Here is a 24,280-nt window from a genome sequence, read left to right as displayed (position 1 = left end):
CATAACATAACAATCAGACAGGTGGGATCACTATGTGGGAACTTTCATTTCAAACCTTCAATTCAATTAGATTAGAATTAAGAAAAGCTCCCTACCTAGTTCTCTTCTACATACAAAAGTAAGTAAAAGCGTGCTACTGGCTTAAGGTTTTGAAAGAACTAAGACTACCAGTAGCTCCACTACCTTTAGGACTAGACAAAAAGACACCAAAACCTATAATTGTCTGTCAGTGCTTTTGTCTGTCTTTGACTTGTGCTTGTAGGCCGTTTTCAAAGCTAGATAAGAATAGCTTTCTTTCTCCTTCTTTCTCTTTGGGTGGAAAGGTTCCTCTTGCTTGAGGCCATTCTCCTCTGTTAATTGTCTTTCTTCTATGTCCCTTATTGCCTTAATGTCTGTTCTGAGTTCGCTGCTTGAAGGCAATCTCCTGGTCTCAGGAAAGTTTACTATGGGGCTAGCGAATAACTCCTGAAAAGTCGCCTCACCTACTCAGTGCTATAAAAATCCAAGTGCAGATAGTTGGAATTGAAGACCCAGGTCCAGACAACCAATGCTGCAAGACAGTTAACGGCTGTCGGATAGGCATCGCGGATCCTGGGGAGATAGAATGAATGAAAGTCAGTCACAAGCGGAAAGCCTGACCAAGTCCGACTAGCAAAATAGTAGAGAAACAGGAGGAGCGAGGGGTTGGAGTTGGGCCAACCCGCGTAAACATCGAGATTATTAAAATATAAGAATTCTAGTTTCATTCAACTCGAGAAATCAGAATATAATCTTTCTTCTGAGACAGACTTTCGGAATTTACTCAGTTGTGACTAAAGCTCTTTTTTCCTATCATAAGGCCAGGCCTTTAGGTGAGTGCGACGAATCGTACAAATCAAAAGTCTTATCTGGGTAACTGGATAGCCCAACTCTAATCTAGAAGGTGCATCAGATAAGATGTATCAATCATGAAAGCATCGACCAGTTGGTTATCCAAGAAGATGGAGTGTCTCAGTCGGTGGCTCTTATCAAGACTGTTCGGAAAGACCATTCCTTCTCCGCCCCCGAACTTCCAGCGGAACCAAAGACAGGCCGTGGATTACTTGTCCGCCCAAAGGCGCTTTTTTAAAAGCTTTGCCCATGGAGGCTTGCCTTAGTGAACGTTCTACGAGGGCCTATCGCTTTGGACCTTTGTGCCATCATTGGATTTTTCTGTCTGAAGTGAGTTTGTGTTCATGTCCCGAAGCAACTTATCAGAAAAGACTTGCTCCAACTCCTTAACAAGCGAAGGAAATAAAGAAGCACGAGGGCAGGAAAGAGTGACCTTTTTTTGAAGAAGGGGTCAAAATCTTCCCAATCAAATCCATGCCATCCCCGAAATGGCCAAGACTTGACTATGGGATTCAGAGGTATAGCTGATCCTGGATCGGTCCATCCTTGTGTTTTGACATGCCTGACATCCTTTTGCGTATTCCATGCAATCAGCTAGGAAAATTCAATTGGCCAGTAATACGAATGCCTGTGAATCAGCCATATCATCGGCTTGATGCGTACCACATATACCAGAATGTGCTTCGGCCATGATTACCCCTGCCTCCTCCTTACTGGGTTCAGATATTTATCCTATTTAGCTATCAGCGCTGGCATTGGAATTCGCCTATTATAGACTCGTTGTGATATTGCTATTAAGGAAATAAATCTTGTTTTCAAGGAGTGGGGGCTTTGGTAAAAGATTTAGTCTAACAGGTATTTATTCAGTTGCCACGTATGGGGCTTACTGCCCTACAGCTTCACTCAAAGAAAATCGAACATTTCTAGCAGGAATAGAGAGACCTGACCAAATGTCAATGCGCTTCTTCCCGGGCTGGGTAACGAAGCGAAAAAAGAAAGTGAAAAGAAAGTCTTTGACATTGACCCCTCGTACGTCTATTTCTTGAAATGCTCTGTCAGGGCAGGGGCTTGTACAGAGTAGGTTTGGGCACATCTAATACCGTGGGGGAATCTGGGTGCATCACTTCTTCCTCAGGAAGCTTATCAGCAGACAGCGCATTAATCTTATCACGCAGTATTGCATTTTCTTTCTTATTAGAGAGCTATAATTCTTCTTTTATAGCTAAAGCCAATGCTGATACAAAAGAAAGCCAAGGCTTCCTCGAATAGGAGCACAGACAGAGACACGTAATCCACATTCAATCGCTAAAAGCTCAAGGAGAATGGATTCCCTTAGGGCCAGTTAAACCAGGAAGTCTTCGAAGGCTTATAAAACTAGACGTGTACTAGACCACCAAGACTGATAGGCATTCCGACCTAAAGGTTTCTTAGCCACCTCAAGAACAAATACCATACTGACCACAGTCTCAAGCTGAAGGAACAAAGACAAAATCATTCCTTGCTGTGGAAAAGCTGTTAAAAGATAAAGTACTTCTCCGATTAGAAGGTTACGGGACTCCCGAAATTTCCAGGGAGGAATGGAATGAGAGACTACGTCAAACCCACAGAAGGAAAGAACTCAATCTAATCACTCCAGGAAAAGCAAGTGCACCTTAGAGAATCCGACTAAAGGTTAGGGGTAGGGGGATGGGAACACAACTGCAAGCACATTCACTCGCTATACCAATGGTTCTCTACCCCAGCTCCTACTTCGAATGATAGAACGATTCGAAAGGGACATACGCTTTGACTAAACGACTAACTAAAAGCTAACGGAATAACAGAATCGAAAGGCTATGGGCCTGTTGTTTCAGACGCCGAAACATAGGATGAAGCAGAGCACCGTTGGCCCTATGTAGTGTCTTTCTCACAGCCGTCCAAAAGAGTTTATAAAATCGCCCTCCTTGTTCTCACCACTATGGCTTGCCCAGCGCCGTCCTCCATAACCATACATTTAGTTTAGTAGGCTCGTTAAGTCTAAAGTGCAGTAAGGATTTGATTCCAACTAAGAAAGTGGAAGTCAGCGGCTATTCGTCCGTATGGCCCATAGTCTATAGTCTACTATTTTATACTCTTTGGCTCAGGCAAGGACGCGGGTTCGGTACGAAAGTAATCGGAAGAAGAGTATTCGGCATACAATACAAGCAAGCAGGAACAGCAACCAGCGAGCGTAGTCAGACGGAGCGAGCCAGGTCTTACAGAACCACGGGTTGAATGAATGCTGCTCGCCACTTTGGAAAGCCAGAATAATAGGTTTTGGAGTATTGGCTTAGGAGTGTGAGCAGGAAGCAAGCTGGAATTGGTAGTCGCTGGGGATATAATGTAGGCATCGGCACCGAAAGGAACAAGCAAGAGTCACTTCAATCGCTACAAGCAAGAGGAAGAGGCAGGAATGGAGAGTTCTTTAGAAAAGGTACACAAGCAATCGCCACAGGAACCGGTATATATGAGTAATCGTAATGCACGCAATCAAAGGAACCGTAAACTGTATCTCCTTCGCTTCGTCCCCTCCACCGAAACCGCTTTCAATCGGGAAAGGAAGCCACCCGAACAACTTTTTCTATTGAATCTCCGAAAAGCCCTCTCCTTAGCCGGCGCAGCGTTGATATTGTATAACCTTAGGTAGCAGTTGAGTCACTCTCGTCCCTGGGTGGGGTTTAGTAATAAGGGTTCGAGGGGCTTGTTTAAAGGTTTGACATTCTCTTTAGCAAAGAAGAAAGCACTACTTCATAGGAAGTTGCCAACGGTAAGTCCGACGTCTTCTTAAGGTAAGAGATGAATGAGGCCTCTCACACACACACGCGTACTATAAGGTGCTACAGAATGCGCCAGTGACAAAATCACAAATATTGTTTGTGTGCCGCGAAGGGACTACCAATTGAAAATGGAAGGGCACGGAGAAGCGGATTCCTACTTCTTAATAGAATAGCTTGATCGACCACCATCCTTATTGACCTACCCTCGGGTTGGTATGCTTGTGTGTCAAGCAATCCAGCTTCGGTAGCAGACTTCGGTCAAGGAAATAGCTTCAAGCAATGGCTTTGGATCGACCTGACTTCTTAGAGAGGAAAGCCAGTGAATGAATGAATGAAATCCGTTGAATGAAGAAGTCTTTTTGGCTCAAGCAGCTAGCGGACCTCCTTAATTGAGAAAGTCAGCACGCCCCCTACCTATGTAGTCGGCTTCCCGCTTTCAATTGAAGGGATTCTGTTTCCGGTTAGGTTAACCTCTCAATTTCAATAGGGTAAGCTACTAGCTCTAACCGAACTTTCGGGTATATATAAGTCCGACGAAAGACAACCCGCTTCTCAAAGGCGAGGAAGAACCGGCTTCAAGCAATCGGTGTAATGTAATAAAATGAAATCTAAATTGGTATGGGTGAGAAAGAGGATAGCTAGACAAAAAACCTACGTATCTCTCTTTCTTCTTTAGAGGGTATAGCTAAACCGGAAAGAAATAAACTATAGAGAGTTTCCTGCTATGTATGAAAGGGAGAGGCGAAGGAAAGACATAAGCTGTGGTCTATGCTGCTTCCCTTTCTTTTACTTACCAGCGGTACCCTTGCCTTGACCCTAGCCTTGGTTCACAGGCATTGAAAGACGGCTTTCGGAATAGGCTTTTTGCTTCTTCTCTTCCTTTTGTTATTTGCTTCCGCTTCCTCTCCTTCATGACTTCCACTTTCTTCGATTGGATGTCTTAGTGCCTTTTTCTTTTTGAATGGATGTAGGATCCACTCTTTTTCCTGCTAGAAGGATGGAATGGCTTTCCGATAATACAGAGCATACATAGTTCTGTCGTCCGGGTAACAGCTTAAGAGGTCTGCCCGGGCGTTGCTGTCAAGAGAATGAGTTTTCCAATAGATAGACTATAAATGGTATGAAGAATAGGAATACGAGTTGTTCCTGAGTTAAAGTAACTGCGATGGATCTTTCCTGCCTTTCATCGATGGTAGCTTCAACGCTATACCCTCTATTACAGATGTTGATGTTGTGTCACTTCCCCGCAAGACTTCCAATGTGTTGATTCGAGGAGAATGAACTTCTTCAGAGGAGACCTGGTATGTCATCTTGCTTAGTTAGGTTGGTCGAGAAGGGGCATTGCCAAGTGGGAATTGGTATCAACCGGGGCTGATTGATTGATCCAGCAATAGCAGGTGAGACTGAGCATCTTGTTGGGATGGTTTTCCTGAAATTCGTATGAGTGTGAATTTTACTTTGATTCCTGCGTCTCTCGGTTCCTTCTCTGATTCGGGGGGGCTGGTACATAGAACCGGGGAGAGGCTAAAGTCAAGGTAATTTCAGAGCTTCAAAGATGACGGGATCCCGGGATGAATTGTTTCTCACTTTTTTTTGTCGTTGGTTCTCATGGACGTGAAGATATAGCTTGTGTGCTGTTAAAAAGTTGCTGGTCTCCGCCCCTTCTATTAGTAGGGCTGCGTATCAGTAGTTTGAATCCACTTCTCAGCGGTCGAAGGCACAGTCTTCATCTCCTTGAATCGAATGCGATAATCTTCGAGAATCGCTTATGGCAAAGGACGATGCCCACGCTTCAGGTCGATCAGAAAGAAAAAAAGGTGGAGCTCTAGTGCAATTTTCCGGATTTATAGTAATTTAAGGGCATTCCGCCTCTGATAGCACGATGGGACTCATCTGGTATTTAGCAATTCCGCCTGCCCAATCTAGCAACCCACGGAGCGGTAGACAACCGAGGCAACAAAGACTATGATTTTCCTATTGAATTGACCCCACTTAGGAAGGAAATAAGACTCAAATGGTTGTTTCAAAAGAGAGGATGACCTTGCTGCGTTCCCACTCCCGGCTTTCACTGAAAATATCCTCTCAATAGATAGATTCAGGTGCATGTGGAATCAATAGATGAATTCTCATCCCCTGCGGCTCTGATAGCACCCTAAGATTGAAGATCAGGCCGAGGAATGTCGAGTTGACTCAAAAGAAAGCGTGGATCGAGTTGATTGGGACGGTTAGCTTTAAACTAAATTCTGTTGCTGCTACTTCCAGTTCAGCACCTGTACCGCCATTTCCCTGGGAACTCCAGCATGAATGTTCAAACCAGCCTTCTCGGGCACGACCGCCTTCCAGTAGACAGTGGCAAGAATGTGGTGACAGAATGAGAAGAACGGCCAGGATGATAGGAAGCCCAAGGGTTGACCCGTTGTAAAACGGAAAACTTAAAGTAGCCTTCTGTTGAGTTAGGAGCCCGAAATACATTTTACTTGTAATCCGGACTCAACCCAAGCGACTACCTTGTTAAACAAACACTCGATCACTGTCCTCTGGAACTTAAGATGTATGCGGTCTGTTGCAGAAGAGAAAATCATAAGATCTTACCTTCATGCAACCCTTCAACCAGCGCAGAGGTGCAGGTTGATCGAAAGTTCCATCTTGTGGGATTTTCCTTAAGATCGACATACACCAATCATGCGCGAGACGAAGTAGTGCCTGCTTGAATTTAAGGCGTTAGGAATAGCGAATACTCGCACCTTCCAAGCACCTTCTTCCTTAATTAAAACCCAGGCGACCAGTCGAATACATTGTCAGTAGATATTCATCCGGAGGTCTCATAAGGAATGCTTACATACAAAACAACTAACTATAAGTCAGCAGACCAGTAAGAAAGGCCGCTGATGAAGGAACCTAAATTCCGTATTATGTAGTAATTGATTTACTGAATACGGGTAAGAAGCTTCATCACTTTCCTCAGAAAGAGGGTGAATCTCTCTGGAAGGAAAGAAATCGCTAAATACTGGAACAATGTATTGCGAGGACCATTCTAACATATCAGTAGAAAAGGGCCACGTTCGGATAAACGAAGCAGACCAAAATCCAAAAGCGAGGCCTTATCCCATAAGGCGACCGAGAATAAGTCCCAGATCATCCTATGGAACGGTAATTTATCACCCGGCACATAACGATAGGGGACTGATGAAGCAGTCCAAATAGGAAACCATTTCAAACCAGTCGATAGAGGAACCGACTGGAATGAAGGTACATATCTACTGATAAGTGACACAACCTTCGTTCTCAACTCTTCTTGAAGAGAGTCGAAAGAAGCGTAAAGCTCTTTTGTAATCGAGCGAAACTGAGAATATTGTTTCTTCTTTACTAATATCAGTTTCGACAACGAAAACACAGACAGATAAAATCTTACGAGTTTATCCGCTTTCTCATCTCTCCTTTTCTAATGAGGGCGCTTCTCATCTCTCCTTCTAATGAGGGCGCGATGAAACGAAGGAATGCATCTTGGAAGGCCACACCTAGTCAGAGATATAGGATAAGGCCTATGGGTAGTTACTCTGACAATCCGTATCCCATTTCGGAGTTCACATTGAAGCATCAGGATCCGGCCGAAGGATCCGTCGGTTCTGGCAGCATAGTACCTGCGTCTGCTGGAAATAAGCCTTTTTGTTTTGGGCATACCATCCAGAATCCTGCTTCTGCTCTTGACCTGGGCCAATGCACCACCCAAAACTTTCTGTGATTATCTACGCTATTTTGATTTGATGCTTTTTTAGTTGTTGTAATTTCGATTGTTGACTTGAACATAGGATTCCGAAGGTTAGTTTGTTAGCGGGGTTTAGAGGGGATCATTGATTCCTTGAAAGCTGAGTTGAGAAGACTTTGCAATAAGACTGATTTGCCGTCTTTCCGGAGTCAAAGGTAAAGGTGATGGCTTTCGATCCCCTCCTCGCACATAGAATGGAAGAATCCACTGTTAGGTGCTTAGCAGCTCTTTGTTGAAGGAAGAGAAGCTTCTAATGCCATTCTTCTTCTTACAGTGATATGCAGGCATCAGCTGTTCGGGAGGGGAGGAACGAGGTTCTTAGTAAAGGCCTAACCGCTCTTGCAGGCGGGGCTAATTCTTTCGAGACGGGAAGAGAAGGAGTTAGCTCAGTGACCGAGGGTGAAGTTCTTCTCTCGGCTCCTCTGTGTTGAAGAAGCACGGGATGCAGAGGCATCAATGGTAGCATCAGCGGTTCAAGTGCAGTGGGTAGCAATAATTCAAAATGAGGGTTCCAAACCTAGCTTTATCTTTCGCTTGAGACTGGGCCCAACTTCGTACTCCGTACAAGCAGCAGGAGTGGACTATAAAAAGAAAGGTATTCTAGGCGAAGTATGCAGCTTAGTTTCGTAGCTCCCTTTGCCAGGTTTTTAAATATCTGGTTCGAAAGAGCCTGGAGAGTCAAGCCCTCGGTATCATTGAAAACTTGTGAGCCCGGTCAAGTCAACTACTTTTTTATTTTCAGCAGGGTGAGAAGTAGGAATAAGATCTCAGTCAACTATCTGATGGTTTTCGTGGAGGGTCTTTCACCAAACGCGATAATACGCCCAGGGTAGACCACGACCAGCTCTAGGTTGGTTTCGATCTAAAGCCGAAACCAGAAGCATGTTGGGGACATAACTGTCCCTAGCTCACTGGGGGGTAACGCGCTCCGGGGAGACTGATTAGACGTTGAGCGGAACCGGTCTATGCTTGGGATGGGGAATCGGACAGGAAACAATATGGACTGATCGCTTGGAGCATGAGAAAGGTCGATCTCAATTGCTTAACACCATGTAATCGATCAATGTGAAGAAGCAGGGACCGAAGAGATAGAAAAAGGGAAGACACGCCAATCGACCCGAATAGATAGCCTGTGGGAGAATCGGTGCACCCAACCTCAAGATAAGAAGAAAAGGCCGCTTCGGATGCCCTCCCTTTCGCCTCTTCCCACAAGAAATGACGTAAGTAGTAGGTAGTGCCTTTTTTGGCTAGTTACGAGAACTCAACAGTTGAGACGACTCGACTCGTATCAAGAGTAAAAGCTCCTGACTAGCTTTAGAGCACATGGCAATTGGTACTACTTCGCTATCGGTCACCGTTAAGGACGATTCGGCTTGTGTTCATCGAATTGAATTGACGTAAGAGAAGAAAAGCAAAGAAGGAGCTTTCTATTTGGGTCCACTCGATGAGTATCCCTTGAATTTACGTTCAAAATTGTAAACAGTCGAATGCGCTCTTTTCATCCAACTCGAAATCTCGTAAGAGAAGCAAAAGAATGTTACGCCCAAAAATCCCATTTCTTTCTTGGTTGGCCTAACCCAACCGGTGATTTCCGACAAGTCTTTCTTCATTTTTAGAACAAGAAATTTTTAGAGCAAGAAAGCAGAACCGAAAGAAAATAATATTCAATTTCTATGACAAATCTGGTCCGATGGCTGTTCTCCACTAACCACAAGGATATAGGGACTTTATATTTCATCTTCGGTGCCATTGCTGGAGTGATGGGCACATGCTTCTCAGTACTGATTCGTATGGAATTAGCACGACCGGGCGATCAAATTCTTGGTGGGAATCATCAACTTTATAATGTTTTAATAACGGCTCACGCTTTTTTAATGATCTTTTTTATGGTTATGCCGGCGATGATAGGTGGATCTGGTAATTGGTCTGTTCCGATTCTGATAGGTGCACCTGACATGGCATTTCCACGATTAAATAATATTTCATTCTGGTTGTTGCCACCAAGTCTCTTACTCCTATTAAGCTCAGCCTTAGTGGAAGTGGGTAGCGGCACTGGGTGGACGGTCTATCCGCCCTTAAGTGGTATTACCAGCCATTCTGGAGGAGCAGTTGATTCAGCAATTTCTAGTCTTCATCTATCTGGTGTTTCATCCATTTTAGGTTCTATCAATTTTATAACAACTATCTCCAACATGCGTGGACCTGGAATGACTATGCATAGATCACCCCTATTTGTGTGGTCCGTTCTAGTGACAGCATTCCCACTTTTATTATCACTTCCGGTACTGGCAGGGGCAATTACCATGTTATTAACCGATCGAAACTTTAATACAACCTTTTTTGATCCCGCTGGAGGGGGAGACCCCATATTATACCAGCATCTCTTTTGGTTCTTCGGTTTTAAATGGCCCTTTTCAGATGAAAATCTGAATACGCATTGCGCTGTATGCTGGGACTGTCTGCTTAATGGTACTCCTACTATGTGAATAAGTGGTTTTCTAGTAAAACCCCGATCTAGTAAAAATGGAGTATCTAAGACACAATCAGCAGGTAACCAACGACATAAAAGCAGTCTAGTAGGAACCTCAGAGACTACATGCGCAACAACTTATCCTAAATCCTTCTGTGAGTGGCTAGCTGGAATTATCGATGGTGATGGAAGTATTCAAGTTAGTAAACAAGGATATACTTCTCTTGAAATTACTATAGGACTTGAAGATCTACCACTACTACGATATATCCAACATATGCTTGGTGGAAGTATTAAAATGCGATCAGGTGCTAAAGCTTATCGTTATCGACTACATAATAAACTTGGTATGATTAAACTAATGAATTGTATTAATGGTCATATTCGACATTCAGCACGACTACTTCAACTACATCGTGTCTGTCAAGTACTGATATCCCTGTAATTCTACCTATTACACTAGATGCTCAATCAAATTGGTTTGCAGGATTCTTTGATGCTGATGGTACCATTGGTATCGCTATGAAGAATCAACTACCTCAACTAAGTATTCGAGTAACTAATAAACTTCTACAAGATGTAGAGTCTTATAAGGTAGTATTTGGAGGAAATATCTACTTTGATAGTAGTCAAAATGGTTACTATCAATGGTCTGTACAAAGTCGAAAAGATGTTATCATGATGCTAGATTACTTTAAATCAAGTACTTTCCGAAGTCATAAATCACGACGATTCTTCCTTATTGAGGAATATTACAGTCTTTACGATCTCAAAGCATTTAAACCTGACAGTATTCACCATAAAGCATGGCTAGCTTTCCTAGACAAATGGAATAAGTTGATGATATAGTCCACCTTTCTTCTATTCATCCGCAACTATTAGTAGAAGAGAGAAGCACCCTGAAGTTTACATTCTAATTCTGCCGGGATCCGGTATCATAAGTCATATCGTTTCGACGTTTTCGGGAAAACCGGTTTTCGGGTATCTAGGCATGGTTTATGCCATGATCAGTATAGGTGTTCTTGGATTTCTTGTTTGGGCTCATCATATGTTTACTGTGGGCTTAGACGTTGATACCCGTGCCTACTTCACCGCAGCTACCATGATCATAGCTGTCCCCACTGGAATCAAAATCTTTAGTTGGATCGCTACCATGTGGGGGGGTTCGATACAATACAAAACACCCATGTTATTTGCTGTAGGGTTCATCTTTTTGTTCACCATAGGAGGACTCACTGGAATAGTCCCGGCAAATTCTGGGCTAGACATTGCTCTACATGATACTTATTATGTGGTTGCACATTTCCATTATGTACTTTCTATGGGAGCCGTTTTTGCTTTATTTGCAGGATTTCACTATTGGGTGGGTAAAATCTTGGTCGGACATACCCTGAAACTTTAGGTCAAATCCATTTTTGGATCACTTTTTCGGGGTTAATCCGACCTTCTTTCCCATGCATTTCTTAGGGCTTTGGTATGCCACGTCGCATTCCAGATTATCCAGATGCTTACGCTGGATGGAATGCCCTTAGCAGTTTTGGCTCTTATATATCCGTAGTTGGGATTCGTCGTTTCTTCGTGGTCGTAACAATCACTTCAAGCAGTGGAAATAACAAAAGATGTGCTCCAAGTCCTTGGGCTGTTGAACAGAATCCAACCACACTGGAATGGATGGTACAAAGTCCTCCAGCTTTTCATACTTTTGGAGAACTTCCAGCTATCAAGGAGACGAAAAGCTATGTGAAGTAAAAGAAGAAAAGGTCGCCGACTGCTACTAAGAACCTAACAGAACTTTTCAAAATGTGGGTTCTAAAACCACTTGTGTAGGTCGGGGTTGAGAAAATGAGGGCCGACGAGGCTAGGGCCCTATTTTCCAGCAATGACCGGTCAAGGTCAATCAAAGTGGGGATTCACAGATGATTCTAGATCTTAACAAATCTGATCACCATCTATAGAAGGATGGAACGGCGGATTGATCATCGACTCAAGCACGTATTGCCAGCTTCACATTCTAACATGTCCCCTGAAAGGTCAACAAAGAGCGCCCCCCTCCACACTAAACCGAAAAACCTGACCCCTTGAGCTGAACCAACAAAGCATTCCATTGAATGAAGCCCACTTCCATCCTAGAAAGCCACTTTCGGGGGAGAACTCTTGCTCACAGGCTCCCTGAAACCAAGAGACAAGACAGAAGATGCATAAGATGCAGAGGATACTATGGATTCAGAGTGAGCCTCTATCCTATGTCTAGGAGTAGAGAAGAGAGCACCTTCAACCGACAAAGCACTTATTTTCTGCTCTTCCTGCTTGGCCAAGAAGTGTTAAACGGAACCTTCTTCAAAAATTTATAAAAACGTCGATACTGGAACTACTGGTCTGCTGCTTTGACTTTTTCTTTTTTCCAAAAACTTTGAAAGCAAAGAAACTCAGCTTCTTGCAGGTCCCAATAAGCGGGTAACTAAGGTCTACTCGTCAAGTAAAGCCTCACTTTTTCAGCGAAGACCAGAACCGATTCAATCAATGCGACTTCGTCCCACCAGTCGAAAAGGAAGGAATATTCTGAGGCGGGCAAGGAAGGCTAGTCCAGAAACTGCTAGCTGTCGACGAGGAGGAGTCAACTAGCGATGCCAGCTTCTGAAAGATTATGATTTTAATAAATATTTCCTTCCAAGACCAGTTCTTCAAGTTTTGGAGTTCCAGTTTGCATTAATGAATCCAGCTGGAAAGACCTACACCTACTATCCTTTATCAAACCTTCCCCTTTTCATAATAATAAGGTAAGCTTGGGTTCCAAACGATATGCGGTCTCGCTATTCTTTGTTTGCATTCAAAGGTCTTGTGCCTGCGCTATCGAGTCCCGTGCCTAACTTCCAAAGAATGAATCAATGAATATGGTAGAGGAGCGAAAGTGACCGGCGGCGGTGTAGAGCTATAAGGAGCGAAGACCACACACACCGGCTGATGGAGGGCGGGATCGCATTCACTTGTTTGCCGCCCGACTCCATAGTAACAAAGTGGAAAGTAGGCCCGCCCCCATAACCACACGCGAAGGGTAACGAGATTCAACTGGATGGTCACGCTTCTTCGAGAACGGTTTTTCCCTCAATTTGAAAGCTGGTTCCGTGAGTCCAAAAACGCCTAGCCCAAAAGATGATTTTCCTCTTCCTCACATCGATGTTCTGGTGGACAACACCGCTGGACATGGGATGCTGTCCTTTACTTTATGGATGCTTTCTATTGATATAACCAGATCAAGATGGCCGAGGAAGACCGAGAGAAAACGGCGTTTATCACCATATCAGATAGGAGGGCACGTTCTGTTACAAGGTGATGCCGTTTGGTCTAAAGAATGCCGGGGCGACGTACCAGCGAGCCATGACTGCGCTGTTTCATGATATGAAACACAAGGAAATGGAGGTCTATGTCGATGACATGATCGCCAAGTCTTGGGCTAAAGAAGACCGTGAATTTGAAGAAAGTGTTTGACAGATTGCGGAAATACAGTCTTCGAATTCATCCGCAAAAGCATATAAAGCCGGGAGGAGGTTTGGTGCTTCGTCAGGTAAGCTACTCGGGTTCATTGTCAGCAGAAGAGAAATCGAAGTCGACCTGCAAAAGCCAAAGCAATTATCGACATGCCGGTACCAAAGACAGAGAAAGAAATCAGGGCTTTTTTTTTGGGCAGGCTACAATACATCAGCAAGTTCATTGCCCAGCCCACACCCATCTGTGAGCCGATCTTTAAACTGCTCAGAAAGAAGACCCCGCCTTTCCTTTCAGAAAAGATAGACACAAGGAACGAGGATTGCCAAAACAAAAGGCGTTTGACAAAGTGAAGAAATATCTACTCAATCCTCCCCGCCAACGCCTGGTCGACCTCTCCTGATGTATCTGTCAGTAATGAAAGCATCCATGAGTTTTGTCCTTGGTCAGCACGATGAAACGGGTAGGAAGGAAAGAGCCATTTACTATCTCAGCAAGAAGTTCACTGATTATGAGACAAGGTATACGGTTCTAGAAAAGACCTGTTGTGCTCTTACATGGGCCTCGAAACGCCTACGCCACTACATGTTGAACTATACGACCATGCTGATTGCAAGGATGGACCCGCTGAAGTATCTCTTTGAGTGCTCAGCCCTCACGGGCCGTACAGCAAGGTGGCAGATGTTACTCTCAGAGTTCGATATTGTGTACGTCACCCAGAAGCATGAGTAAGGCAAGGGGCAGGCAATAGCAGACCACCTGCGGATCATCCCGTGCCTGACTATGAGCTTTATTTTGGGACGAATTTCCTGACGAAGCTATTCTATTTGCGGTAGGCGAAGAAGAATACGAAACTCCTCATGATTGGCAAATGTTCTTTGATGGTGCAGTAAATCAGAACGGAAATGGAGTTGGAGCAGCCCCTTTCTACATGCTATCTTAAAGCTCGCCAAAAGGAGCCCATATTCCCATAGCTGTCAAGTTGAGGTTCTTTGCACAAACAATATCGCAGAATATTCTGCGTGGATTACAGGCGCTTCTTTGAAGCGCCCTCGACTTGAGAATCAAGAAGATTGATGTATATAGAGATTCGTCACTTATCATCTTTCAGACAACTGGTGATTGGAAAACCAAAGATCAGAAGCTCATTCCCTACCATCACAGTATCTGGAAGATATCAGCCTAAAGTAAAGTTCAGACGGATTACCTTCAATTATCTGTCGAGTACGAAGAATCAGTTTGCTGACACATTAGCCACACTAGCTTCCATGATCAGTAGAAGGTGTTGATATCCGAGTCGACGAATCGGATATCAATCAGTGTGAAGAAGAGTCATGCGAGGACTAATCAAGCACAGCTAAATAGTAGTCATGTCCACAAGGAAAGGAAGAAAGATCGTCAACGCTTCCAACGTCCGTAGGAACTAAGTCGGAAGTTGGGCCGGAACTAGAGGAGTTGTTAAACCCCATTTCCTGTATACCTCTCTGAATCCTTAGTTTTCGGAGCAGTAGAGACTCACGCTTTAGCCGCTTCATCTGAAGGAGGGCTTACAGAAGTCACAGCACCAGAAAGTGACAATAGGCAAATCAACATAAATGCAAGAAAAAGAGGAAACTGTACATCAAGCCCTGTATAGCGAGACAGAGAAAAGAAATGAATGGTACCCCTCAGCCCCTTACTATTAAAAAAATAACCAGACGTTGCGATCAGATGTAAGAGAGAAGTTCGTTTATGATCCAACACATACGTTTACTCTTGTATTAATTAGTTAGATTTGCGTTAGCTCTTCTTTCCCCCCTACTCGCTGGTCCTCCAAATCCTCTTGTTTATTCAATGATAAATTTTTTGATCAGTCAATGGATCAAGCAAGATGTTGATTTCTCTTTTCAAATCATGGTCTTCTTCGAAAGAAGCAGAGTTAGCAGAGTAGCTCGAGCAAGGAGTTTTTTAAAAGCTGAAAAACAGAAGACTGGGGCCCTTTACAAATTACAAAAAATCTGGGAAACCAGAAACGGAATACCTAGGTCGCAAGGCAAGGGAGGACGGAACCCCACTTCGACTCACCAAGGAGAAGGTAAGTACTTTTATATCGTTTCTTCTGAAGTGATATAGATCAATGCCTGGACTGGGGGGCGTCGGCCCACGGGAAAACGTTTGCAGATGCGACCATGAATCGAACCAGATCGAAACATTCAGCTGTCGACGGACAAACTTTGCCGAAACGTCGACCGAAAGATGGCCAAGCCCCGGTTCCCAGGGTTAGAGTATTCCCTATTATGAGCCTACTCAGATCAGAACTAAACTAATTGATTCTCTTTCGCCTATCGGCCGGCCGGCTTGTTGCAACCTTCGCATTTCCTGCTGAGATCCCAAGTCTCCAAGTGGGCCCTCTTGGCCACCCGCGACCTTGGCTTTTTAGAGAATCCCGCTCCTGTGTCGTGGGACTTGTAGCTCGGCAGTCCACCGGGTGGGTTTTTTTTCCTTCCAGTTTCGAGTGTCTTCTTGGATAGTTATAGCGGCCCATAGGCGCAAGATGTACCTTGTGGGGGGGGGCGGCGGTCCCCTGGACATAGTCCTTTCAGGCAGTGGCCGTTTAGTCCATGGTCCATTTGATGGTCGGTGCAAGGCCAGAAATTGGAACACATTGATTCCGCTCGTTCCCGTCCTTCGCTTCAGGGCCTGTCCCTCGGTGTGGTCAGTACTCCATACTGTCGGGCAGCGAAGCTTACACTTGTTCACTAATTATGACGGTTCGCCAGGGCCTCTTTCCTCCTCCCTTTTCTGCTCACTCGTAGGGGTTCGGACCCCCACAAAGGGGGAGGGAGTCGACTGAACATCTCAGCCATTGGCGGGAATTTCGCCCGCATCCGATCCCCAATTCTTGTTCACCCCGTATGATCGTGTTGGGTGAATTGTGACCTCGTACGATCGTGTCGGGTGAGCAACAGCCGCTTCGTCACAGTACTTACTTATGGGCTAACGGGTCACACTTTGGCCAAGTATCCTACAAAGAGACTCCTGAGAGCCAGAAGTATTAAAGGAATGGCTATAGGAATGGCGCATCATGACATCTTACGATGTCTCGCCCGAATGAATTAGTTGGTACTAGAAATGTTAGAAAAAGTGAACGAAAAGAGTAATAAGAAGTGAAAAGGACAGAGACACTTCCCAACCAGAAAGCAAAGTTCCCACTGATGGTATACTTAGTGTAAGCGAGCTCTAAGATCACATCTTTGGAATAAAATCCAGTTAGAAAAGGAAATCCAATTAGAGATAAGCTGCCTATGAGCATCATGGCATAGGTAAAAGGGAACGAGGAGGCAAGCCCCCCCATCTTCCGCATATCTTGCTCATCCGACATGGCATGAATCACCGAACCTGCACTCAGGAAGAGTAATGCTTTGAAAAACGCGTGATTCATTAAGTGAAAGACGCTAACCGAATAGTTAGAGATGCCGCAAGCAAAGATCATATAGCCTAATTGACTGCAAGTTGAATAAGCTATGACCCTCTTTAGATCGTTCTGTAATATTCCAGTAGTTGCCGCAAGGAATGACGTCATAGCTCCTGCAAAAGTAATAACAATCAAAGCCGTAGGTGAGTATTCAAATAAAGGGGAGCACCTTGCTATCATGAAAACGCCAGCCGTTACCATAGTAGCTGCATGAATCAAAGCGGATACTGGAGTGGGACCTCCATAGCATCGGGTGACCAAGTATGCGATCCTATCTGGGCAGATTTCCCAACAGCACCAATAAGAAGTAAAATACAAATAAGAGTTATGTCATTAAATCTCATATTGAAAAAAATCCAATAATTTCTGGGGCAACTAGCACGAGCAAAAATGGTTGAAAAGTCTACTGTTTGAAAGAGAGTAAAACGACCCGAAATCCCAGGAGCTAATCCAAAATCACCTACTCGATTGACAAGCATAGCTTTTATAGCTGCTTTATCTGCCTGAAGTCGTGTAAACCAGAAATGAATTAACAAATATGAAGCAAGACCTACTCCTTCCCATCCCAGAAATAATTGAAGAGAGTTATCTCCAGTCACCAACATTGGCATAAAAAGTAAAATGGATAAATAACACATAAATCGAGGGCTATGCGGATCCTCAGACATATATGAAATGGAATAAAGATGGACCAAGCTACTTATGAATGTAACCACAATTAACATCACTACGGTCAGGCTATCGAACACGGAGTCAGAAGTGAATTACGAGTCGGACCAATTTGCGAATCGAGCGAGCTCCCCTTGCATGCAATGATGTGGTGGTGAACCTCTCATTCTAATTCAGTGCTCTCCGAACCGTGCGGGAAGGTTTCCCATCACACGGCTCACCAACTTGATCTTCCGCGGGAACCGTATGTCCGAACAGGCCTGGAAAAACAGGTACGATCCCGCTTTCCTTTGCCACTCAAGTGTACGGCATCTGCCGTGCTTAGGCCCCTTCTTCCCTTCCCTAATGAAAGAGTCCACCGCCTGCCTTAGTAGTCTCAGCGTGCAGGCCTGCCTCTTTTTTTAGTAGGTGATTCACTACCGAAGCGAAGAAAAGGCTGGATCAAGAAAAGGGGGTACTACGAGCCCTCTGCCCCACGCATCTAACCAGCTCGCGTGGTTCACCGGTTCCACCGACTAGACCCTTAGAGTGATTCAGTCGATACAGAGGTGCGCTTGAAGTGGGGGGTGTGCTGTCCCTATTGGGCTGGGCCCTTCCCCATAAGGCCCCACCGTCGGGGCATAAAGGCCCTCTTGCTACCCATATGCGAGGCGCCGTCTTAGCCTTCCCTGACCAGGATCGCTCCCACACCTGTAGCGTTCGTGATCGGCCTACTCAACTGTGTATCGATTCGAAAGGCAGGGGGGCACAGCCCCCAACCAAGGGAGTGATTACGTCCAGTATGTCCCCCCTTATTCCCGACATGCTATGGTACCCCGGGGTGGGTAGGAGCGGGTCGAGTCCGTATCGCCGCGGAGCAACAGCCGCGTCCGGATCTGATCTATCTACTCGGCAATTCATCCGGTGACTTCACGGTCGCCAAAGAAGCCCCAAGAAGCATCAAACATTTCCGATGAGATCCATGGAGCAATTCTTAGATAGCAAGCACTAGCTCCCGGTGCGACTTCATAAAAAGCAATCAAAGATAAGATCGAAGAGAATGAAACGCACGTAGTGGTCATTATAGCGGTTCCTTCTGATCCTAGAAAACGTCCGAAAAAACCTGCTATGGAACTACCGAGCAGAGGCAAAAATACGATAAGTAGATACATAATTTCGAGTGTGATCAGACAACCAAAAATCAGACAATGACAGAGCGGCCTGTGATTGAGTGATAGATTGATCGACGTCCGGAGAACGCTCGACCGTGAGTCCCAAGGTGAAAGGAACTTAGCAAATGGGGTCCGGCTCTATGAGCTCCTGGGCAAAGGTTTTTCGTTCAACTAACACACTTGAGGAAAGATAGAAACAACTCTTCTTTATATACACAATTATAAAAACTGAACTCACTTAAGCCGAATCTCACTCCCTCTTTATGGCAGCTATCTCTTCCTAAACAGTAGAGAAAGAAAGCCCGCTGACGATCGTTCTTTTCTTTCCATAAGATCTATTCTTGGGCCAATCTTTCTATTTCCTCTTAATGCCTCGAGCCGCTGTCTCTTGAAGCCTTTGTAGCTGTTCCTGGACTTTGGCTAGGTTCACCAAGTGGATTTTGAAAGAAAAGTTGTTGGCAAAAGCCTGGGTTAGGTGTGAAAGGTATTCGGTTGCCACCAGCTCTTAAGCACACCCATTGGCATTGACTGCATGGGATCGAAAGACTTCCAGTTTCGTAAACGTGTCCATAACTTTCTCATGGATCTAATTTGGATGAATACACGGGAAGCCCAGAGACCTCATTTGGCATTGTGCGGCTTCCTTAATTGCACTAGCGCACTCAGGTGAGCAGCAGCCGTTGGTTGAACCAATATGGGCTCTGACAGAAGGTACCACCAGACACCCAATCCCAGCAGAAGACATGTTAATAGGGCAAATCGGCTGTCTTTGACGTAGGCGAAGGCCATTGCCTCTGAAAAGCCGAATGTCCTTGTACGACTACTTTGCCTTGTGGCGTCCGCTAATCCAATAATGCGATCCGGGGATCTAAGTAGGGTGGCTTTGTTGCCTCTATTTTGATCTATTGCCGAAGCAAAATGAAAGGGCAACTTGCTGATCCCGGTGGCAAGCGGTTTCCATAAGGAGAATGGTTGGAGTTCCACTTTTTTTGAGCGAGATCTGTCTTTCCAAGTTTGAATTTTTTTTTCTTCTAGCTTGGAAATCGGGTTGATCCATTGTCGCGATAGATGACTACCGGAAATCCCTGCCTTGATCGTTTTCGGAAAGCGCCTTCTTCTTTTTGGTTGGTTTAAGGGGCGAGAGGGGGCGTGGAACTACTATTACGATTCTCATTATTCTCATTTCGCTTTCTACTAAAAAGAGGAACACGGAAAAAGGGTTGATTAGAAACAAATTGTGCAAAGAGGCGATTCATGACTCCAGCATAAAAAACAGCACATTAATCCCTTGAGCTGTGGATGGTTGAGACAGCGCTAAGATCTTGTTCGTAGTTTCCGTTTAATAAGTTGTACTCAGTGGTTTCGCTGAGAAATGTTTGGGAGAAGGATAGTGCACCATTAGTTGAACCATGTCTCTCGAATCTCTCGGAAAGCCTTTGGGTTGTGGGGCTATTGTTTCCTTGAGGCATGGTTTGAGCCCTGGTGCGGAGCTCGGTAGTAGTCTGACTTCGGGAAGAAAACGGTCGGAAAGCAGTCCCTACTGCCGCGTCAAGCTAGGCCTGAAACCTCCAAAAGAGAAAAAGATTAGATTAGAGTACTGTCGGAAGTAAACTCCTCTTCTCGGAGCCTTAGGAATTCCTAAGGACTACTGAAGGAGTAGTGAAGTGGAAGGCAGGTAATCAAATAAACTTAACACTCGACGTCAGTCTCATTATATACACCCATAGAAAGTCCCATTCCCTAACTCGAAGGCGGAAAAATGATTCACTGCTGCGTACAGCCCTGCGCTGTAGGCCGCTATTGGGCGGTGTAGGGGGCTGTGAGAGAGGGCTTCTTCGCGCCGTGCTCCCTTGCTCGCTTAGGTACGCCCTACCCCACCAACCATCCTTCTTTAACAATTATTCTTTTCTTCTTTTTTTTTTCGAGTGTTCATTCTTCACCCTCTTTCTTCTTCACTTTCACTGCTACCGTCCTGGTTTCATATGCCCAAGGCACCTTTGAAAGCCTTACTTTCTCTTACTTATAGAAAAGGGTGGGGTTGAGATAACGATAGGTGAAGGTTTAGGGATAGTGATGGTGGCTGGTACGTGTTTCTGAGGGTTCTGTGGAGGCGTGGTAATGGGAATAGGTGTTGGGGTAGGTTGAGTGCGAATTTTTTGTTCTGTATGTTTCTGTGGTCTGGCTGAGGGTATTTTAGAAGTCTTCACTGAGCTGGCTCAGGCTTACTTCTATGGGGTCTGCCTTTCATTGAATTTTAGTGAGGGCACAGGTGAGGGTTGTGGGGTAAGGGAAGCTGACAACTATGGATGGCTAGCTCGTGCAATCAATATCTCTTCACTCCCATGCATACAATAGCTACGAGCTGCTGTAAGCGCTCTTGCACGAATACTCTATCACGAGCGTATTACCGAGTACCATGAGTAGACTAACGAGAGAGGTGGTATCGTATATAAGAGAAAGGTTTCATTTAGGAATGATCTATCTAAAGGTTTCATTTAGGAATGATCTATCCGTGGAGATCTCACTTTCGAAAGAGAGTCTCGACGCGGCGGTGTACACATAGCTGAGATAGCATGCAGCCGATAATGGAAAAAGATATATAATTTTTGTGCCGCGCAAGGATTTCTCTTCATAAGAGTGAATCAAACCAGCTAGCCTCCTTTCGGCTTGTGGCGAACTAGACTGACAATTGTAGTATATAAAGAAGAGTTCGTCTTTCTTCAAAGAGAAAAAGTAACGCGGCCCTTAGAGGCTTAAGTAATCGTTCGCAGGCGAAATGAAATTACGTAAAGAAAGAAAGAGACTTTCGGAAAGTGGTTCAGGTAGCTCCAGCGGACTGTAAATCCGTAAGAGCCGGGCATCTGGGACTGTAAATCCTCATGCGGTTCGACTCCGCACCCACTTAAGACTGTTCCGCCGCGGGTGGCGCCCAGATAAGAAAGCTTATGTTCCGGCGGATCGAAATTTCCTATTTTGCTCAGTCAGAAGGAAGGCTAGCTATATGCTTAACACATGCAAGTCGAACGTTGTTTTCGGAGAGCTCAGCTGGTTAGAGCAAAGGACTGAAAATCCTTCGTGGTTCGATTCCACTTCGAGCTGTTGAGTTGGCAGTGAAAGTGTCATTCCTTCTCGCTGGGAGTGCACTTCATCGAGTTGGAGGTACATTGGTAAGTAAGCGCTTCCTTCGATTGTGAGATCCTTACATGCAGTCTCTTGCCAGGCAGGGGAATGGGAATCCTTCTTTGCCTTCCAGGCTGGGCTTTCTTTGTTTTGAGTTTGGAGGTGATTGGCAAGCGGAGGAATGAATAGCAGGATAGTTTGGAAGGGAATTGTTTGATGTTAGCTCGCTAGGAACGGAAACGGAACCTAGAGGAGAAGAGGAAGAGTTCAGTTCTGGTCTTTATCTCCTTTCTCCTTGCGCCCAAGTCTTCCTTTCGTGCCTTAAGATCCACTTGTTGGGGAACGAATAGAAGGTTTTGGGGTGATTTTTGACTTACGGCTTTAGATATGCGTATGGTAGAAGAGTCTTATGTGTCGGTTTGGGAGGTCCTCTCTAAGCTTGCCTCTGTTCTTTGCATCTCGTTTCATGCTTTAGTTGATCAACGTAGCCCTTCTCTTTGCAGATGGGCAAATTGTTCAGCAAGCGTTATGTTTCGAGACCACGTCAGGATTAATTTGATAGTAAGTTGTAAGAAGACTGACTTCCCTTCCGATTAACAATCTCTTCCTTCCCTTTGAAGTTATGAGCATTCATTTCCAAATACTGAACGTTCATCTCTCTGTTAGTAGTTGTTTGATTACTGTTGAAATCTTAGAAAACTAAAAAGAAATGTAAACTCCCCTATTTCCTCCTTGTGCTATTCGCGCTATCATACTCCTCATACCATATAGCAATGGCTCGGGTCGACCTATTGAGTTGAGAGACGGAATTTTATTTTCCTTAATAAACTGCTCATTTCACACAAACCCTGTCTACGAAGCAAGGGAATCCTTATTCATTGCCTGAGGTGAACAGACGCTTAAGGAAAGGCTACTTCTTTATGAACATAATTAACTAGTCCATAAACCTATCTATAGGTCCAAGTAGACTGCCATTATCTAGCCCGATTCTGGACAGTTTCAGTTCTTTAGAAACGAAATTAACTAGTCCAATCACATGTATAGTGGTCGGAGGAATCTTTCTTCTAACGAGAAATGGTTATGAACTGCCAAGGTCAATGCATCTTCTTCCCCGGCACAAAAACTGTTCAGGAAGTGAATGAAGCAGAAATATACACATTAGTCTTGGAGTTAACCTCAAGGGAAGAAGTTTATGTTAACCATACCACTAGGACAGGAAGGGTCTATCAACCGCCTCATTTGCAAGGCAATGATCCCCAAAGCACCGCTTGGGCTAGAGAAAGGAAAGGGCGGACGTGCCCGAGTACGACATCTTAGAGCAGCTTAGGAAAATCCCGGTTCCATTTGTGAACTGCTCAAGACATCCCAGAAGCACACTGACATCTTCTTTAGTGTGCTAAAGTCAGCCCACATTACCAAGGATACCCCACCGGAAGGCCTGAAGGTAATGATAGGGCAAATCTCCGCACCTCAACCCATGACCTTTACTGAAAAGGATGCAGCGCATACAGGCCATCCGCACATGTTGCCTCTCTACATAACTAACTACATAGAGGATTTCGAGGTTCACAAGGTGCTCATAGACAAGGGTGCGGGATTGAATCTATTTCCCTAAGGACCGCAGAGACATGCGGGTAGGACCAGTGCTTAAACCTCTTCCACTCCATGTCATTGACGTCAACTAAGGACAAGGACCAAAAGGTTTTCCAATCCTTCAATGGTTCGTCCCAAGAACATAGAGGGAGAATCTAATATTCCTGTTATTAGGACACTTCCCTTGGCTTTTATCCTTAGGCTCTTTCCCATCGAAGTCCTTGTTTGGCAGGTGCTCTTCGGGCAGATTCCACTTCGAAAACACTTTTTGTTGACTTGACTTTATGGTCCAGGTGGAAGTAGTCTGAAGTGCTGAAAAGCAGAGATATTTCTATCAGAAAAAAAAATAGCTTTCCCCATCTTTCACATACATACCCCACGAGCACCCTCTATTACCGAAAACCTTTCTTATTTACAAAACGGGGGCAGAGGAAATTACGAAGACTTCACTTCAAGGAGAGAAACGTAGGCACGAGACCTGCTCTTCCATGATCCTTGATTACTTTTGAAGAAAGCAAGCCAGGTTTGGACGTTCAAACAGTAAGGGTGAGAAAGTTCTTTTATGATTTTTTTTTTTTCTTGTTATGGAGATGTTCTTCGTTTCGCTACGACTACTGACCTTTCGCCTTTAATATGCCTATTCATCTAACTTTCATGAAACCCCGGGAATTTTGGCATAAAGTCAATTACCGAAGGACAGTTCATTTCAATCGTGCCAGTTTCATGAAAACCCGTGAAAAAAAGGCATAAAGTCAATTTCCTTCGGGGAGCTCATTTCAAATGTCCAACTTTCATGAAACCCCGTAAAAATCGATTGAATTTGCGTGTAATTATATCTAATATGCCTATTAAAATATTCCTATAATATGCCTTTAATTGACTGTGCAATTAATATTTGAATAATATCCT

At 44.6% G+C, this 24,280-nt stretch overlaps 1 protein-coding gene and 2 pseudogenes across 1 annotated transcript; 2 read left to right on the top strand and 1 right to left on the bottom strand.

Annotated features, from left to right (window-relative positions):
• Positions 1-8,954: 8,954 nt before the first annotated feature.
• LOC131177153 (cytochrome c oxidase subunit 1-like) lies at positions 8,955-10,796 on the top strand. Its single transcript, XM_058142123.1, has one exon. It carries the CDS (start codon positions 9,105-9,107, stop codon positions 9,915-9,917), a length of 813 nt encoding a protein of 270 aa, XP_057998106.1. The 5' UTR covers positions 8,955-9,104; the 3' UTR covers positions 9,918-10,796.
• Positions 10,081-11,702, top strand: LOC131177154 (cytochrome c oxidase subunit 1-like; annotated as a pseudogene).
• Positions 11,703-15,629: 3,927 nt separating this feature from the next.
• LOC131177152 (NADH-ubiquinone oxidoreductase chain 5-like) lies at positions 15,630-20,823 on the bottom strand (annotated as a pseudogene).
• Between the last annotated feature and the right edge of the window lie 3,457 nt (positions 20,824-24,280).

The sequence above is a fragment of the Hevea brasiliensis genome, unplaced genomic scaffold (assembly GCF_030052815.1).
Source record: "Hevea brasiliensis isolate MT/VB/25A 57/8 unplaced genomic scaffold, ASM3005281v1 Scaf346, whole genome shotgun sequence".
Taxonomy (NCBI): domain Eukaryota; kingdom Viridiplantae; phylum Streptophyta; class Magnoliopsida; order Malpighiales; family Euphorbiaceae; genus Hevea; species Hevea brasiliensis.
This window is presented reverse-complemented; position numbering and strand designations above follow the sequence as displayed.